The sequence below is a fragment of the Cynocephalus volans genome, chromosome 17 (genome assembly GCF_027409185.1).
Source record: "Cynocephalus volans isolate mCynVol1 chromosome 17, mCynVol1.pri, whole genome shotgun sequence".
Lineage (NCBI taxonomy): Eukaryota > Metazoa > Chordata > Mammalia > Dermoptera > Cynocephalidae > Cynocephalus > Cynocephalus volans.
Window position 1 is genome coordinate 41,254,639 of NC_084476.1, and position 17,221 is coordinate 41,271,859.

Genomic DNA, 17,221 nt, shown 5'->3' on the forward strand with positions numbered 1-17,221 from the left:
TAACTTCGTCCTGCTGGGCTTCGAGGACAAACTCCGCCCAGCCCCAGCCCCCTAAGACCTTGCCTTTCTCAACCCAACCAGAGTCCCCACGCCCCCCTCAGATCCTCAAAGCCTCCATTGACCGCTGCCCAGAAATCTCATAGGAACCCGGCAGAGACCCTCACAAACCCAGACTCCCACAGATATCTTCAGATTCTACCCAAATACTCGCTCACAGAGATCCCGCAACTCTCCCTTTTCAGAAGTGAATCCTCTGGGTTCGTCCCCTCCCGGTCCAGTGCAGCCCCTCAAGGAGACCTCACCCACCGGGGAGGTGACCATGGAGAGCTGTTGCCATGGAGACTACGCGGCGGCGTTCTGGTTGCCCCGGTGACCGATCCCTCCTCTCCCCGCTCCGGGTTCCAGAGGCTTCAGTCAAGCCCCTCACTTCAGTCAAGCCCTGGACCCCGTGGTCCCCCCGCCCCTTACCCTCCCTTCCCGAGGCCAGCATAGAGCTCCTTTGCAAAGATCTGCAGATGTCCAAGTCCCTCCCCAAATAGTAGAGTCTCGGGCAAGGCCTTTTACCACTCAGCGCCTGCAGCTGGGGCTCATCCACAACCAAGAGCCTTTCCCTCTCTCGGGACCAACATTTGCCCTACCATCCTAAGGCAAGATTCCGACCTGAGGACTTGGAACAACCAAGCCAAAGCTCAGAGGTATGTAGTTTCTCCAACGGCCCTCTCCCTCCAAACCCTCATCCTGTTCCTCCTCCTACCACCTTCAGTCTCTCTCTGACCCCTCCATCCAAACCCCTCCCATTCTCTATTTTTCATCCTTCCCCTCCCTCTCCTCCCAATTCCTTCCTCCCCTTCTTTCTCCTTCCTCTCCTCCCATCTTCTGGTTTTCCTTCTAGCTGACTCTGGTCATCTTTCTCCCCATCATCCTACCTCTGCCCTTACTTCCCTTCCCAAACTTTGTCTTCAGAAAGGCTCTGATTAGTTTAACAAGTGATATATCAAGTGTCTCCAGAGCATGGGGAGAAAGTAGGGAGCAGGGAAAGTTAAGGCAGGAATCCTCAGTCAGTGTTGCAGATGATGACAGGCCTTGAATGTCAGGGCCAAGAAATTTGGATTTAATTCTTTAGGTTGAGTCACTGAATGTTTTTAAGCAAGGGAATGCCAGTGTTGGGTTTACATTTTAGAAAGATCTTGATCAGGAGGGAGGACTACCTCTTTTGGATATCCTTCCAGGATAAATTAGGCATACCCTCCTCCCCACAGCATACTGGGCTCACCACAAGCACAACATCAGCTCATTTGTATTGTCACTGTTGGTTAACCTGTCTCTCTCCGACCCAGCTGAGTCCAGCACTGAGCACAGTGCCTGAGTAAAAGTGTAAGATTAGGCTCTTTGAATGAATGAAAGAATGGGTGAATGAATTAATACACTGGGGATGGCAGTGGGAGGCAAAGTTATTACACAAGCCAGGGAGAAGATTACGGGAACCTGAACAAAATCAGAGGGGTAAGAGAGGAGAGAAGTCATTTTGGTAATATTCAGAAGATAGGAAATATAGTTCTTGATGCCTATCTGAATGTGGGGGGCTAAGGGAAAAGGATAAGGCTAGGATAATTCCCAGAGCTCAGTTTTGATGCCTGTGGGATATCCAGTTAGAAATGTCCAGCAGGCAGTTTGGTATGAGTGTGAAATACAGGGGTCAAAAGAGGTCTGAGCTGGAAATACGGATTTAGGAGTCATCAGTATACAGCTGGAAATAGTTGAAGCCTTTAACACAAGTAACATCATCAAGGGAGGGTATGTGTGGTCTCTAGACAAACCAGACTATGGGCAGGGTCCTGCCTTATGCAACATGGCATTCTCTTGTACTCTTGGGAGCCAACCCCAACTTTGGCTTGGTATCCCTTGTCTCTGGAGCTCTGTAGCCTGACCTTTAGCACCCTAAGATATGCCTAGGGCCCTGCTCTTGAACTGGCCAAGCAGCTGTGTTCAGGTTCCCTCCTGGGGGGCATGGTCCCCTGCTACTGTCTACTGATGGGATTCTGACTACTTCAGCTTTTGAAACTTTAAGTCCCAGCTCCCTCCCTAACAACCTATAGCAGCATACCACATGAACGTGGGTGAACCTCCAGCATCAAACCCCAAGACCCAGAGCTCCTCTTACTTCCCTCTTATATCTCAGGTGCACTAAGAACCTAATCCTAATTTCACAACCCCCTGTGAGCCCTCAACTCTGCCCTGACTTGCAGACACTCCAATCTCTACCTAATAAAGCCTGTATCCTATTCTGCCATTAGACGGAAGCAGACGAGGTCACATTAGAGACTCCTACCATCGTGGATCCAAAGGAGCACCCTCCTTCAAAGGACTCCTCTGCTGAGGACCTACAGGAGTCCCCTATCTCTGAAACTCCCTTGCAGCCTTCCATCTCTGAGACCCCTTTAGAGCCCCGCACCTCTGAATCCCCTTTGGTGCCTTCCCCTTCCCAGACCCCTTTAGAGTCCCACACACCTTTGGTGCTAAACCTTTCCCAGACCCCATTAGAGGCCCACACCTCTGAAACCCTTTTCAAGCCTTCCATCTCTGAGATCCCTTTGGAGACCCCTATCTCTGAGACCCAATTGGAGACTCACATCTCTAAGGTCCCTGAGAAACACCTTATTTTTCAACCCTTAACAGCAGGTCAGGTCTCTGTGTCTTCCTCTAACACTTTGGGGGAAGACCTCTCCTCTGAGTCTTCTTCCAGTGAGGTCCCATGGACAAGGAGGTCCACTCTGGTACCTGAATCTGAGAGATTTCCAAAGCACTCCTTTTCAGGCCCTTCAGCCCAAGTCCACATGGATACATCTGCAAAGCAGAAGGAAGAAGCAGGAGAGGACGAGGATGGAATGGAAACCAGTCACCGCGCTGCTCACACACCCCAGCCTGGACACCAGCTGGGCAAAGAGAAGCGGAAGAAAGGAGTTAGCTGTAATTGTTCCTGCCCTTTCCCCTGTTCTCATCACTGTCAACTGTCTTTGACCTGCCCAGAAGGAGGGGCTTGAGTTACTCTTGCACATGGCCCCTTCTCTAAGTTTTACTTCCCCCTGGTAACTCAGCCCCTCTCTTCCCAGGTTACACAGTCCACCCAGACATCCCTGCTAAGCAGGCAGAGGTGGTGGAAGTGGCTAAAGCAGTGCACAGACAGCAGTTTGGTGCTCAGGTGAATCATCTTTTCCAGTGGGAGAAAAATGCATCCCTCAATGCCATCCAGACAGGTGAGCCCAAATGGCCTTTCAGAGGCCTGTGACAGGCGAATGGCAACGCAAAAGGATCTGGGAACCTCCCCATTCAATGGATAGCTGACCCTTTGTGGAAATGGCAATGCCACCTGCCTGGAATCTGGAGTGGGAGCAGGCAGGTGGGCCAAGGAAAAACCAGGGTGGACAGACAAAAAGTGAGGATATTCATATAAAGCTCAGGTAGGGACAGGTAGCTAACCTGAAATTACTAAAAACAGACGGGCCAAAGGCCAACCCCAAATCTAGAACCCAAGGAGCCTGCACCAGACAGACCCTAAGGCAGAGATGGCCCAGGACCCTGGATAGTCTCCAGGAGCCTTGTTCTGACATGGCAAAAGGCCTTGGAGACTTTGGTGGAACTTGATGAAAAGGCTGTCACCCCTGCATGCCAAGCCCTTCATTACCTGGGTACCCAAAATCTTTGAGTCTTCTCACCAAAAAGAAGAGCTGTGTCCTCTAGCCCTGTTGATTTCACATCTCAGCCCAGAATTAGTACTCTTGACAGTGGCATGCTGTGTGCAGATGAACCGTGTAAACACGTCATCCTGTGTGTAAGCATGTCTACCTGTGTTACTGAACTTCATATCTATAGGGGTCACCTTCAGTAAGAGGGCCACCCTGATCTGCTATGTGAACTTGGGGATTTCTAAACTGAATTCAATGGATATCATTGCCTTTTATTTTGGTCTTTTATACTTCCTTTCCCTTATGATGGGAACAGAACTATGTCAAAATGCCTAGACAACCAAATAAGTCTATATCCTTATTCCTCTTCCATGTAATTTACTTTCCCCATTACCATCCAGGGACCCTTCCCCCTCCACCCCTGGTCAAGAAAGTCACAGTGATCTCATTTGTTTCTCAGTCTCACTTCTGGCATTGAAACAGCTTTGTTCATTTTAACATCTTCTGTTGCTCTTATTTTCTTGCAAATGCAGGGTCTGTTCAGTCCCCTCATTCCCCTTCTCAGAACCTCCTGTCTTCTCCTCACTCTTCGAGACCACTGCATTTTTTCTCCTTTGAATTGAACATCTTCATTTTTCTTTTTAAATAGGCAGTTCTATACAGAAATTTAAGTGTCATTCGATCCTGAACAAAGATATTAGGGGTCCCCTTCTAACACCAGTGATCTTGAGTCCCTGGAGAGTCAGGACTCCATAACCGTATATGTGATGTGTAGAGAAGTATCAAGTGTAAGCTTTTCTTTTATTCATTCAACAAACATTTATTGAGCACCAACTAAGTGCCAGGCATTGAACTAGCTGTGGAGGTGGTGGTGCTGGTGGGGTTTCAAAGACAAAATCCCTTGAATAATTCACACTCTAATGTGAGACATCAACAAGTAATAATAATTCACTCTAACAATTGCTATAATTGAGGTTAGCCCAAAGTGCTGTATGAGTAAAGAAAAAGGGTACTCAATCTGGGGTGCTCGAGGAATAAACAACCTTGGAAGGAATGGCTTCACAGCTGATCTCTGTAAGATGAGTAAGAAGAGATGGTCGAGTATAGAGTAGGGTAAGATGAGACACAGCAGGGCAAGGCACCACAGGAAACCATAGCAATGCTTTCTGCATGGTGCATAGAGGGTTGGGGGGAGTAGCCCAGCTCAGCACTAGAAGGGCAGAATTGTGCAGGCATTTGTGTGCCAAGCTAAAGAGCTGGGATTATATCCTTAAGGCAACTGAGCATCACTAAAAAAAATTTAAATAGGACAATAACGTGAATAGATTTGTGTTTCTGAAAAATTACTCTGGAAATAGGATAGACTGGAGAAAGACAAGACTGGAGACCAGAAGACTACATTGTGAGGCACTAGTATTAATCCAGGTAAGAAGTGGTTGGGTGCAGGTAGAAGAAACGTGGACAGATTCAAGAAATGCTAACGAGGGAAAACTGACCATTGGATTATTGGATGTGTAGAATAAGTAAGAGAGAGGGAAATGCCTAGAATGACACCTAGGTTTTTGGCTTAAGTAACTGATCAGATGACAGTACCATTAACTGAACGCCTGGAAGAGGATAGATGCTTGATCAGTATGTACTGGATGAACAGACGACAAAGCCTGAGGGCCAGATTTAGAAGGAATAATCGAATATAAAACATTTGAAGTAATTATGGAATTGGTGAAAGAGTCTAGTAGACAGCTGGCTATATGTGTTTGAAGCTCAAGAGAGAGGTCTATGCCGAGACATCCTTCATGTAAAGACAGCTATATTGTGCTATATTTTGTATAGAGTCATAAAGAGATGTTATCATGTAAATGTAATTGTGGAATTGGACTGTGTTGTGTGGAATTAAAACAGTGTCTCAGATAATGTCTCCTCCCCTGCCAGTCCTTGTCCACTCATAACAAGAAGGGGGTTTGGTATCATGGCAGAGAGTGGAGAGTCCCACACTGGAATCCACAGCCAGATGCCAATTGTCCCACTTTAAGAGCACTGACACTTGTAATAGAATCTGAGGTGTAGTTGCCAGTCTCTCTTTTCAAACTCTCTTCTTCTTCATCTGTATTCTGGGCATGATTACTACAGCAGTTCTTGGACCTGACTCACCCAGGCCCTCAGCCCAGGCCTTTATCTATGGGCACTGACCCTTGGTTCACCTCTGCACCTCATCTGCTCATCCAATATGTCCTGCTACTCCAGAGAGAGTTCAGAATTCCTCTAGTGGAATCTTGGCTCCCACCCACCTCCATTGTGACTGTGCCTGTACCCTGCTCTCTCAATGGTATAACAGGGCCCTGGCACTACAGGCTCTCAGTGTCAAGACAGAAGCAACCAAGCCAAAAGCCACATCTGGACAGGCTTTAGATCCTAAGAGACTATGGGTAAGACAAGAAAACCGAGTCTGAGGCACAGAATTGTGGATTGTGATCCTGGCCAGAGTCAAAAACCAGAGGACACCAACTCTTTCTCATAGTTAAGTCTGGAATACTGGGTCTCTCTTGCCTCCTGAAGGAATTTGCTCATTCACTTATTCAGTCTGGCAGTATATATTCTCTAAGCATGTATTTTGTGCCAATCTCTGTGCTAGGATTAGAGATATGGATGAAAAGACAGGCTCTTACCTTGAGGAACTCATAGACTAATGGAAACACAAGTGAACAGTCCATTATAATGCACTATACTGTGATAGAATTAGCACAAGGAGCTATGGAAAGCAAAAGAGGGGCCCAACAGACAGGTGAAGGCTGGGACTTTTTGGTGGAGGAGACATTTCAGTTGAGCCTTTAAGTGAGAATAAGAGCCCTAGAGCTAAAGGTCCCACTCCAAGGAGGCTCACACAGGATTCTTGGCTAGAAGTTGAGGTACTCTCAGCATTCAAGAAGGATGTGAAAATCTGAGTGGGAGGTGCTGTCTGGTTCTCCTCTCACATTTAGGCAGCACCACCCTTGCCTCATGGTGAGACTGGCCATGAAGCCAGACCGTTTCAGATCCCACTACTGAACACAGGCTCTCAAGGGTTGTGGCCTCTCCCTAGTGCCTTCTCTCAGGGGTACTGGGCCTTACCCTCCTTTCCATGTCTCCCTTCTTAGCCTCACAACTTATTACTTTTGGTCCTTACCACCCATGACTTTGGACCTACCTCTTTCTCCCAACCCTTAGCCATAGGCAGCCCTTCGTAGGCTCAATAACACCAGAAACACAGAAGGAAAGCATAAAGGTACCACCCTGGAGAAGTGAGGGGAAGCCTTCCTCCTATGTCCTGGCACCAGGGCTGCCCAACCTCCTCCTCCTCTTCAGGTACCTTCAATAACTATGCTCCTTAGGAGCCAATCCCCATCATCTACTGTATGCCTAGCCAATCATCTTCCCTCACCGCAGACACTTCAAGGAAACAAGCAAAGTTGAGCTTTAATGTGGTGAGGGGAGGAAATGAGAATCCCAACAGAGAACTCAGCGAGACTCATGTTCATCTTCAAACAAAAGTTCATCTATAATCTCCCTGCTCAGAAATTGAAGACTACCTTTAGTCTCTCTGACAGTCTGACAGAGATGGAGTGTGGATCCTGGGGTGGGAAGAGAACTACAGACATTTGTGGGGTGATGAGAAAACCTTGCGGAAAAAAGTCTAAAGGGGTAGAGGTGTGAACTCATGGGAGGAGATAAATTCACCTGGATGGGATAGGTGAGAATACCTTGGGGGAGCTTAGGACTTTTTTCCTCCTCACTTTTCCTTATTACTCAATCCCTCCACACCTAGGTCTCTACATCGGCTGGCGCTGCCCCCATTACCTATGGGACTGTTTCCGGATTGGGGATGAGTCCAAGTGCTTTTGTGGTCACTTGCTGAGAGAGCACCAGATCATCTCAGGTAGGGGACAACTGACCATACCATCGAGTGTGGAGGGATAACTGTACTCCGTCATGTCTTGGGACGTATGACAAAAAGTGTGTGTGTGTGTGTGCGTGTGTGTGCGTGCGTGTGTGTGCGTGTGTGTGTGTGTGTGTGTTTGTACATGGGAGGGTGGTAAGCACGGGAAGGCCAAGCCCTATCGAGTGCTGGTCTAACCCCACCATCCATCCCATAGACATATCCGTACCCTGCCATGTGAGCCAGTGCCGCTGCCTCATGTTCTGCTTTATCCCGTCACGCCCAGAAGAGGTGGGTGAGTTCTGGCTCAAGAGACGGGCCACCTTCGACCCCAAGGCCTGGAGAGCCCAATGTCGCTGCAAACATAGCCATGAAGACCATGCAGCCACTGGGCCCCATCCCTGCAGGCATCATGGTACCTTCTAGGGCAAGTGGAGAATAGGGGAAGGGGAGGAGTGGGGATAGGATACAAATAGTTTGGGGATGAGGATGGGGAGCTGGTAGGAGACTTGGGCATGTGATTGGTGAGGAAGACGTGAGCATGTAGTCAGCCCATCGGGATGACCCAGTTACCTGTACTGTTTTGGGCTTCCTTTTGCCCCAGGCTGTTGCTGCAACTGTTTTGAGTCTAATTTCCTCTGTGCGGCCTGTGACCGGTGCTGGGAGGAACATGAGACTTTCTTTGAGACCAAGGAGACCCGGCGACGAGGAGGAAGGCCTCAAGGTGAGGGAGCAACCTGGGACAGGGTGCCATTCCAGGGTCTGTAGTCAGAAGACCAGGCAAGAAGGCACTTCCCCCTCAACCATCCTCTCCAGGCCAACTCCCTCACCGTCACCACCACCCCTCATGTCCCATGCCTACACTGGTTTTCACCCCCAGGAGCAGACTATGTGCCTTTTGCAGAGATGCCTGTCCTCCAAGAAGCCACACTCAACAACTCTGATTTCGTGGCCCTACAGATGCACGGGCCCTCTGGCCATCCCAGCTCCCACCTTATTCCCCCTGGGCTCCCTGGCCCATGCAGCCTCCACCCTGACCCCACATCTGACCCCCGAACCTGACCCTTTCACCTTTGCTCTTCCCTCCTCCAGGGACAGACACTGTCAACAACTGGCGCAGGCCTTTGTGAGCCTGGACCAGATCAGCAATAAAGAAGTCACAGAAATCTGACCTGGTTCTGTATGGGGTGGGTAAGCCCAGCCCAGGGACAGACACCCTAAGACCTCAGAGTCAGCACCTACTGAGGGCAGGACAGAGGCTGGATCCAGCTATCTGTCTCCATCATGCTCACTTTCAAGCTGCTGGCTCTGACATCAGAAGGAGAGTAACTTCAAGGAAGCCAAGGAGGGAGGAAATTTCCAGGACAGAGTGAGCAGTGATGTTAGATGCAGCTGTGGCTCCAGTAAGATAAAGACTGAAAAGTATACGTTAGACTTTGCAATTGGAAGGTCTTTGGGGACTGCAGAGAGTGCAGTTTCACACTAGTGCAGTGGAAGCAGAAGCCAAACAGCAGTCAGTTTGAAGGAGTCTCTTCAAGAAGCTTGGATGAAAAGCACAGGGGAGAAGTCAGACAATATCCGGAGGGAAATGTGGAGTCAAGGAAGCACTTTTTAGGAAGGAAAAGAAGAAGAGGCCAGGAGACAAAAAGACCTTGAAAGATACAGGAGAGAGAGAGAGGAGAGATGTCTGGTGAGATGAGATCCCAGAAATGGAGGGAGGGGATGAGATCAAGGCAAAGGTGAAGAGAGGACAGGAGAAACACCACTTCCTAAGACCAAGAGGATGGAAGAAAGGATGGGGCCTCCACTGAGCTTCAGGGAACAGGATCTTGTGGAAGTTCCCTTCTGATAGCTTCTATATTCCCTGTGAAGCAGGAGATAAGGACAACTGCCGGTGGGAAAGAAAAGGGATAAGAGTGGGGAGTAGGAGATAGAGAAAGGTGAAGGTTTGGGAAGACTTACGTGGGGAATTGGAGGAAAACCTGATCAGTGGGTAGTATAAGATTCAGATACAGTTGGAAGTGAGAACCTGGTTAGAGAAGCAGAGAAACAAAATATTTAGATTAGTGGGTGGTGATGGGTAGGTGTCAAGGAAGATAATCAGGAAAATAAGGCAAAAGAAGAAGGCATGAGGAGGAGGAGAGAGCAGACCACACAAACAGGGAAAGAAAGCAAAGCCAGGAAGCAATCAACAGACTGAAAAAAGAGCAGTCAAAGAAATAGAAGTCTCTAATGACATCTGGTAGCAGATGTAGTGGCAGGGACTGAAGTATAGGAGACAGCAGTCAGAGCCTACAGAGCTTTGCATCTTTCAAATGAGAGCGGCTGCAGGTGAAAACAAGTGCATGCAGTAGAGAAGACTGTAGGCCAGGGGTCAAAATCAGTGAATGTGGGGAGTGACTAGGACATCTATAGATGATTCTTATGAGAGTAGGAGATTCTGACTCTAATAGGCTCTGTGACCATAGGCAAGTCACTTTCCCTCTTCGGGCTGCAGTTTCTGGATCCATAAAACAGGAATAACCTCTGTGTTGCCTGCTCTCTATGAAAACCCAAGGAAATACCAGTTTCAAGGTGCTTTATACTCACCAAGCCCTCCCAACTGGTTTCCTTCCTCCTCCTAAATCCGAGCTGCACTTATCTCTTGCCTTCTCCAGGGTAGCTCTAGGGTCTCCCAGCATCCTGGAGTTCACCACAGAGAACTGCAGCCTCTGGGGCACAGAGAAGAGGCCATTCTACATTTCCTCACATTTAGGGAGGCCATCTGTCCTCCAAGGGAAGGAATGCAGCCTGGACTGCTAAGACCCTTGGGGAAAATCGCAGGATTAGATGTCTGACCTTTGGAGGAGAAAACACTTTCTAATAACAATATAGCTATCCAAAAGAAATTGTACTATCTTTGGAAGTAAAGAGTTCCTCAATACTGGTTATATGACCCATGATAACCAATCACTTACAATTAATTCAACTGATAGTCAGCAACAGAGGAAGGGTTACTATGATAAATTCATTCAAGGAAATATTACACAACCATTACAAAGTATATTTACATAGACTATGTAATAATATGAAAAACTGTAAGCGGGAGAATAATATAATATACAATACATATTATTACATATTATGAAAGACAACACCAAATGTTATTCATTTAACAACTATTGAGCACCTATATGTGTCACACCACGTGCTAAACTAAAAATACAGTGGTAACTTGTCCTATGTGTTAAAGGTCAGACTAAAACTTACTTGATGTGTCTAAATATATCAGTATTTTGTAACCTCATGTTTCTCATGTCAAAAATATATAGTCCAGCAAAGCAAACCTGACACCAAAAATGCCAGGCACCAAGCTAACCGTACCACACACCTTTCTGATTACAAAAGAAAATTGGATAAATACTCCTTTGCTTATTAGCAACACGACAAAGACAGGATGCTCCCATCCCCGCCAGTTGAAAAAATCGCTCTGAAAACTGGAGTGAATGTGTTAAGAACCTAAAATTAAGGAGGGATTGCCCTTGGACGAGTAAGTTAAAATCTTTAACATGCTGGAGGAACTGAACTGCCTTTGTGGAGAAACTGCTGGGTATCGACCCCACCACTTGGAAAAACGACCCTGTTCCAGATCACCTTTAGCCCTCCCGGGTGCGTCCCGGAGCCAGTAAGCGCCCAGTGCCCTCAGAAGCCCGCCCGCCTCCTGGCCAGCGCGGTGGAAGGGTCCGAAGTATTTAGTCTTTCGTGCAGCAGGTGACCGAGCCTTGCCCCCTTCCAGCCCACCAGTAGCGCCCAGAGCTGAATAGGACTAGCCAAAGACGTAAAAGCCCCACCGAGTCGGGAGCCGCAACCTAAGCTGGGCCAATGTTGTGTACCAGGTCCAACTAGGAGAAGATCCCGCCTGTAGCTCCCGTAGCCCTTCCCATGGAGTGAAGTTTATCTCCCAGCGAAACTGGTTAGGGGATCCAATGGGAAAGGAACCTGCACCCTGACCAGACGACGAAGCCAATGGGGAGGAAAACTGGCCCTGATTTGGCAGAAGCCGCCAATGGGATGAAAGGTCCCGCCTCTAAAATGGCGGCGGATCCAATGGGGTGAATAATTCCCAGGAGCGCGCTCCAATGGGGTGGCAGGGCTCGCCCCGCCACGGACTGAGCCAATGGCCGCCGCTCGCCCGCTGCCCGACAGCCCGCCTCCGGCCGGCCGCAGAACCGTGCGCCGACCCCGGGGAGAGGTTCCCGCGGCTCCGGGAAGATGGCGGCGGCCGTGGTGCTGGTCGCCGGGTTGTGCGCGGCGCGCAGAGCCGTCGCAGCTGCGGGGTCACGGGGGGCTCAGGTGAGAAGTGGCCGCGGGGACGAAGAGGGGGTCCCCACGGGCTCTGACGCCCTCCGGGGCCGGGGACCGCGTTCCTCCCAGCTCCCTGCAGCCTCGCGGGGGCCTGAGTCGGAGTGCCCGCCTGTGGCCGCTGCCCTTCCCGAGGTGCAAGCTCCGGGGCAGTGCGTTGAGGTCAGACTGGTGGCCGCAGAAGAAGTGAACGAAAGACGACCGCTGCCTTGCCCAGGCCCGGGCGCCGAGGTCAGGACAGGGTCACTGCAGCGGCGGCTGCCTGCGCCTGCTCCGGGCAGCCACCTCAGTTCCCCCTGCAGGAAGCGTGTGCGGTCTCTTCTCGGAGCCTGTCCTCTGCCCGCTCTGGCCTTTTAATAAGCACTGCTGCACTGTTAACGTCTCCTCTTCCCCACTTGCCAGAAGTGACTCGGGGGTCAGAGAAGGCTAATTCATCCCGTCCCTTTCTCCCCCAATGTGACATACTGACTTCAGCCTTCTCTAGCCCCTGGGTAACTGGGACTTCTGTATCCCCAATCCCCTGAAGCTGGGGGAGCTGAGTTCCTTTCCTGAACTCTTACCTTCACTGATTGAAGGGACAGGGGTTAAAATCCACAGTAAGAAGTCGGATGTGACACCCACACGAGAGATCAACTCGTGTCAAACAGGGCAATTGCATTAAAACCTAGATAAAACAGGTAACGAGACTTAAAGATCAGAAAATGAGTAATGGAAATAAATGGAGAAAGATAAACAAGGTTAGAGTAAATGGAAAGAGCTTCAAGCCATTTTAAGAGATGACATAAACCACACCTTTACTGGATTTTTTTTTTTTTTTTTTTTAAAGATGACCGGTAAGGGGATCTTAACCCTTGACTTGGTGTTGTCAGCACCACGCTCAGCCAGTGAGCAAACCGGCCATCCCTATATGGGATCCGAACCCGTGGCCTTGGTGTTATCAGCACCGCACTCTCCCAAGTGAGCCACAGGCCAGCCCCTTACTGGAGGTTTGAAGCCGAGAGATTTATTTGAGGTAATTCAGTGGTAAAATAGGAACTGAGACCTAAATCTCTAATCTCTCATTCTGGATCCTGTCCCCTGAACAGCGCTAGACTTTATAAACACATTAGCAGGAATCAACTGCACTGCTGAATCCTGCATGGTAATATTGCCTGTTATTTAACCGGTCGCAGCACCATCTGGCCCTACTCTTTGCTGCTGATGCTCTGAAATTCAGGAACTTTTCCTTTGGGTGGGAACCACTAAAAGGTTCTTAGGACAAAGTTATGAACTATCAGAGCCCAGCTTCTGCCAGCCCCAACTAAGTACATGGGAGAGGGATTGCCAACTGCTTCCCTTGGGTGTGTCTGACCCACATTCAGGTCCGAGGAGTTGCAGGTGTGACTGATGGGAATGAAGTGGCCAAGGCCCAGCAGGCAGCTCCTGGTGGAGCAGCTCCAACCATCTTCTCCCGGATCCTGGACCGAAGCCTCCCAGCTGACATTCTATTTGAGGACCAGCAGGTGTAGTGCCCTTAGTACCCATCCCCTTAGGAATTTCATAGATGCCATCAGCCTATGGAAGTAACATGGTAGCCTCTGGCCTTTTCCTGCTCCCAGTGCCTCGTGTTCCGTGATGTGGCCCCTCAGGCTCCTGTGCATTTCCTGGTCATTCCTAAGAAGCCCATTCCTCGGATTAGCCAGGCTGAAGAAGAAGACCAGCAGGTGGGAAGAACAGAGCTTTAGCTGGATTCAGGTAGAGGTTTTACTCCCTGTGAATGAAGCCACATATGTCTTTCCCCTCTCTCTATAGCTTCTAGGACACCTACTCCTTGTGGCCAAAAAGGTAGCAAAGGCTGAGGGCCTAAGAAATGGATATCGACTTGGTGAGTGACATTTGGCCCTTGGGCCCCTCACCTATGAATTCTTGTTCTTAATCCTCATTATGATCTTCAGTCCCTGACCTTTCCCATGATCCTGACCCCTAACCCCAAGCTCTATTTCAGTAATCAACGATGGCAAGCTTGGCGCACAGTCTGTATACCACCTGCACATTCACGTACTTGGGGGCCGACAGCTTCAGTGGCCCCCAGGTTGAACCTGCCAACTGACCAAGGACCCCGGACCTGGATGATTAGATGGGGAAGGGAAAAGGAAACCTGGGATGATAATAAATCTGCTGTCTCAATTCTGCATCCCTGTCTTAAATATATAAAGATTTATACCACAAAGAGGAAAGAAAACTGATTCTGGGCTACCATCCCTCTTGCTTATAGTCTGAGTAAGAGACACTTGAGGAGGCCCATCCTGTGGTTAAAGGAGCACTTGCCTGCAGATCTGTGATTCCTCACGACTAGTCGTCCACCCCAGGTCAAGCTTCTAGAAAAGTAGTAGGAATAAGCCTGAATGAGTAGAAAGAGACAGAAACCAGGTCTAAGACTTGCTCAATCCTAGCCCTTATTCAGAGGCCAAACCAAGTTCTAAGGGGGATTGGGAGGAAGGTGGTCAATGAGGGCCTTCTATTCGAGAAGTAATCACACACGCACCCCAAAAATGATGCTACCCTTTCATTACCTCTATGTCTCACCGTTTTGCTCTTAAGCTGTTCAGTGCATGTATTTTCATACTTTAAATTTGTTTAAAGACCCCCCCCACCCTCACTTTTGAGAATGAAGCAAACTAAGGAAAAACTGCTGTTGCTTTTCCACCAACACACCACCTAGGCTTTTGTCTGATGCCGCAACCCCGTGCCTGTCTCCAACGTATCCCCATAAAGAAACACCTTAGAAAGCCGCAAAGAATCCTGCTTGGGCACGGAGGGCGAGGTGTTAGGCCAGCGGAACTTTAAGAACCCGGCTGAGGCGGAAGGTAGTAGGGACGGAAAGCGACTTCGAGACCGCACCAGGTGTAAGACTTCCGCCCCGCAGAGGTCTTGCCTCCACCCCCACCCTCCACGTCTGCCCAGCTTCAGTTCTGCGCAGTCTCCAGGAATTATTTGCCGTCTCTATGGCAACCCGGTAGCTGGGGTCTGAAGATGGAGACCAACGAGTCTACCGAGGAATCGCGGTCGCGGTGAGAGCAGCAGTTCTTGGCTGCAGGCGTAAGGGGACAAGGAAGGTCAGCGGACTTCCTTTGCTGCGCTTTTGACAACCTTGTTGCACTGGCTTTCTTTCAGATCTTTAGACGTACAGCCCAGCTCCGAAGGACTGGGGTCCTCTTCGGAACCGTTTCCTTCTTCGGATGGCGGTCCTAGATCTGCCCTGGCAGCCGCCACCGCAGCAGCTGCAGCGGCTGCATCAGCTGCAGCGGCTGCATCAGCTGCTGCAGCCTCTGCAGCCGCCACCACCGCCAAAGCAGCTGCATTATCTACAAAGACCCCAGCACCCTATTCTGAGTTCACGGAGCCCTCTTCTGACCTCAGTCTTCCTGGGGCGTCCTGCACTGGACCCAGCTTTACTCACAAAATAGGCCATGAGAGTCTTGGCTTTGATCCTGTCTGTGTTTCCTTTATTGCTGGGGATCCCCATATTACAAATGACCTTAGTTCTAGCACTGGCCCTCTTCCTGGCTCCAGCTCTGGTCCTGTTCCTGGCTCCAGCTCTGGTCCTGTTCCTGGCTCCAGCTCTGGTCCTGTTCCTGGCTCCAGCTCTGGTCCTGTTCCTGGCTCCAGCTCTGGCCCTCTTCCTGGCTCCAGCTCTGGCCCTCTTCCTGGCTCTGGTCGAGGCTCCAGTCCTGCCTCTGGGCCTGATCCAGGCTCTAGCCCTAGCCCTGAGCTCAGCCCCCAAACTCCTACAAGGTTCAGAAAGCTTGGGGCAGATCTGGTCCCTAATTATACCTCCTTCCACTGGGAGCCTCAGAAACAACCACCCTGGGAATTTTTGCAAATCTCAGAACCTGGTACCCGAGGACTAAGGAAGCCCTCAAAGGTTGAAAAGAAGTCTGAGGTTCTCTATAAAACATTGCCTCGGGGCCAGTGCCTCCTCTACAACTGGGAGGAAGAGGTATTTAGGTTTTGGCATCCCTTTTCTGGAAAGCTACCCCCAGTTTCCTAGGGGAGGCAGTAGTTTATGATGAGGGTGGGTAACAGGAGGGGTATCATATTCATTCAACTTGGGGCCCACAGAGAGCCACCAATCACCTGGATCGAGTCCCATGCATACAAGATGGCTCTGAGAGTTTCTTCTTCCGACATGGACACCAGGGACTGCTGACCATGCAACTGCAGTCATCCATGCCTGCCAGCACCACCCAAAAAGACTCATACCAGCCCCCAAGAAACCCCTGTCAGCCACTTCGAGGTGTGAAGCATGAGAGAGAGGGCCAGATGAGTTCATTAGAGAAAAAAAGAGAGGAAGGAATTTCTGGTGGGACTGTGGACTGTCCGGTGGATATAAGGGCAAAACCCCAAGATTTTCCTTCCTTTCTCAAATTTGTTTCTTTTGGGCCTGCTTCTTAACCAAACCCCTACTCTGCCCACTCCTGTTCCCCCACAGGGAAGCGTGAAGCCATGCTGGAGATGCTCTTGCACCACCAGATCTGGTGAGAGACTGGGGAAAGGAGAAAGGGGAGGGGGAGGGGGAAAACTGGGGAAGATTGGCCTTGACATCCCCCAGGGCTGCGTAGTAAAGAGGTGCAAGCAGAGCAGGAACCCACAAGGAAGCTCTGTGAGGTCAAGTCTGTGACACACCATGACTACCGAATGGAGCTGGTACAAGAAGGACCTCCTGCCCCAACAAAGGTGAGAACCCATCCCACCCCACTTGCACAGCTAGGTTTTGACAGGCTGTGGGAAAGCAGCAGGCCCAGAGGTTGAGAGCAAGGGCTGAAGGCCAGGAGTTATTCAGTATCTCTCCCTCACAGCCTCATGACTACCATCAGGAGCAGCCTGAAACCTTCTGGATACAGAGGGCACCACAGCTACCGGTGTGTGAGGGTGACTAGGTATTGGGGGCAAGAGACAAAAGGCTGGGCAGAGGCTGCTGTGTTCTGGCTTGGGGGTGGGAGGGATCTTGTCCTCATCCTGGCACTCCTCCAGGGTGTCAGTAACATCAGGACACTGGACACACCATTCCGGAAGAACTGCAGCTTCTCAACGCCAGTGCCCTTGTCTCTGGGGCAGCCTTTGCCCTATGAACCTGAGAATTACCCCCACCGATGGGGAGAAATATCTTCCCTTGCCTGCCAGGGAGGAGGGCAGGATGGTGGAGGGGGTTAAGGAGGGCAATGGGATATGGAATATAGAATCTATTTCTGTCTGTACTAGAGAGGTGAGGAGGAAGTTCATTCTCTATTTGATGAAGGGGCTT

General features: G+C 50.0%; 3 protein-coding genes across 5 annotated transcripts; all 3 read left to right on the forward strand.

The window, feature by feature from the left end:
* Positions 1 to 78: 78 nt before the first annotated feature.
* On the forward strand, positions 79 to 8,757 carry FAM221B (family with sequence similarity 221 member B). Of its 2 annotated transcripts, none has more exons than XM_063082607.1 (7): positions 79 to 695; positions 2,815 to 2,967; positions 3,111 to 3,254; positions 7,486 to 7,596; positions 7,814 to 8,011; positions 8,201 to 8,320; positions 8,689 to 8,757. In XM_063082607.1, the coding sequence occupies exons 2-7, from the start codon at positions 2,835 to 2,837 to the stop codon at positions 8,724 to 8,726; spliced, it is 744 nt and encodes a 247-aa protein (XP_062938677.1). In that variant the 5' UTR covers positions 79 to 695; positions 2,815 to 2,834; the 3' UTR covers positions 8,727 to 8,757. The 2 variants fall into 2 exon arrangements, with proteins under 2 accessions (XP_062938677.1, XP_062938678.1); XM_063082608.1 differs by having other exon boundaries at positions 7,814 to 7,887.
* A 3,044-nt stretch (positions 8,758 to 11,801) lies between these two features.
* On the forward strand, positions 11,802 to 14,103 carry HINT2 (histidine triad nucleotide binding protein 2). 2 transcript variants are annotated; one of them, XM_063081951.1, is made up of 5 exons: positions 11,802 to 11,928; positions 13,299 to 13,439; positions 13,536 to 13,640; positions 13,729 to 13,801; positions 13,922 to 14,103. In XM_063081951.1, exons 1-5 carry the CDS (start codon positions 11,848 to 11,850, stop codon positions 14,011 to 14,013), a joined length of 492 nt encoding a protein of 163 aa, XP_062938021.1. In that variant the 5' UTR covers positions 11,802 to 11,847; the 3' UTR covers positions 14,014 to 14,103. The 2 variants fall into 2 exon arrangements, with proteins under 2 accessions (XP_062938021.1, XP_062938022.1); XM_063081952.1 differs by having other exon boundaries at positions 13,911 to 13,989.
* Positions 14,104 to 14,949: 846 nt separating this feature from the next.
* On the forward strand, positions 14,950 to 17,130 carry SPAG8 (sperm associated antigen 8). The gene is made up of 7 exons (XM_063081685.1): positions 14,950 to 14,987; positions 15,091 to 15,916; positions 16,039 to 16,213; positions 16,409 to 16,454; positions 16,539 to 16,653; positions 16,776 to 16,838; positions 16,951 to 17,130. Exons 1-7 carry the CDS (start codon positions 14,950 to 14,952, stop codon positions 17,128 to 17,130), a joined length of 1,443 nt encoding a protein of 480 aa, XP_062937755.1.
* The last annotated feature ends 91 nt before the right edge of the window (positions 17,131 to 17,221 follow it).

Excerpts from the sequence above, each read along its gene's own strand:
- FAM221B (XM_063082607.1), top strand. The coding sequence starts at position 2,835 with ATGGATACATCTGCAAAGCAGAAGGAAGAAGCAGGAGAGGACGAGGAT. Across the intron at positions 7,597-7,813 it reads AGAGCACCAGATCATCTCAG|ACATATCCGTACCCTGCCAT; the intron begins GTAGGGGACAAC and ends TCCATCCCATAG. Across the intron at positions 8,012-8,200 it reads CCATCCCTGCAGGCATCATG|GCTGTTGCTGCAACTGTTTT; the intron begins GTACCTTCTAGG and ends CTTTTGCCCCAG.
- HINT2 (XM_063081951.1), top strand. The coding sequence starts at position 11,848 with ATGGCGGCGGCCGTGGTGCTGGTCGCCGGGTTGTGCGCGGCGCGCAGA. Across the intron at positions 11,929-13,298 it reads CGGGGTCACGGGGGGCTCAG|GTCCGAGGAGTTGCAGGTGT; the intron begins GTGAGAAGTGGC and ends ACCCACATTCAG. Across the intron at positions 13,440-13,535 it reads TTCTATTTGAGGACCAGCAG|TGCCTCGTGTTCCGTGATGT; the intron begins GTGTAGTGCCCT and ends TCCTGCTCCCAG.
- SPAG8 (XM_063081685.1), top strand. The coding sequence starts at position 14,950 with ATGGAGACCAACGAGTCTACCGAGGAATCGCGGTCGCG. Across the intron at positions 16,455-16,538 it reads CTCTTGCACCACCAGATCTG|TAAAGAGGTGCAAGCAGAGC; the intron begins GTGAGAGACTGG and ends AGGGCTGCGTAG. Across the intron at positions 16,839-16,950 it reads AGAGGGCACCACAGCTACCG|GGTGTCAGTAACATCAGGAC; the intron begins GTGTGTGAGGGT and ends GCACTCCTCCAG.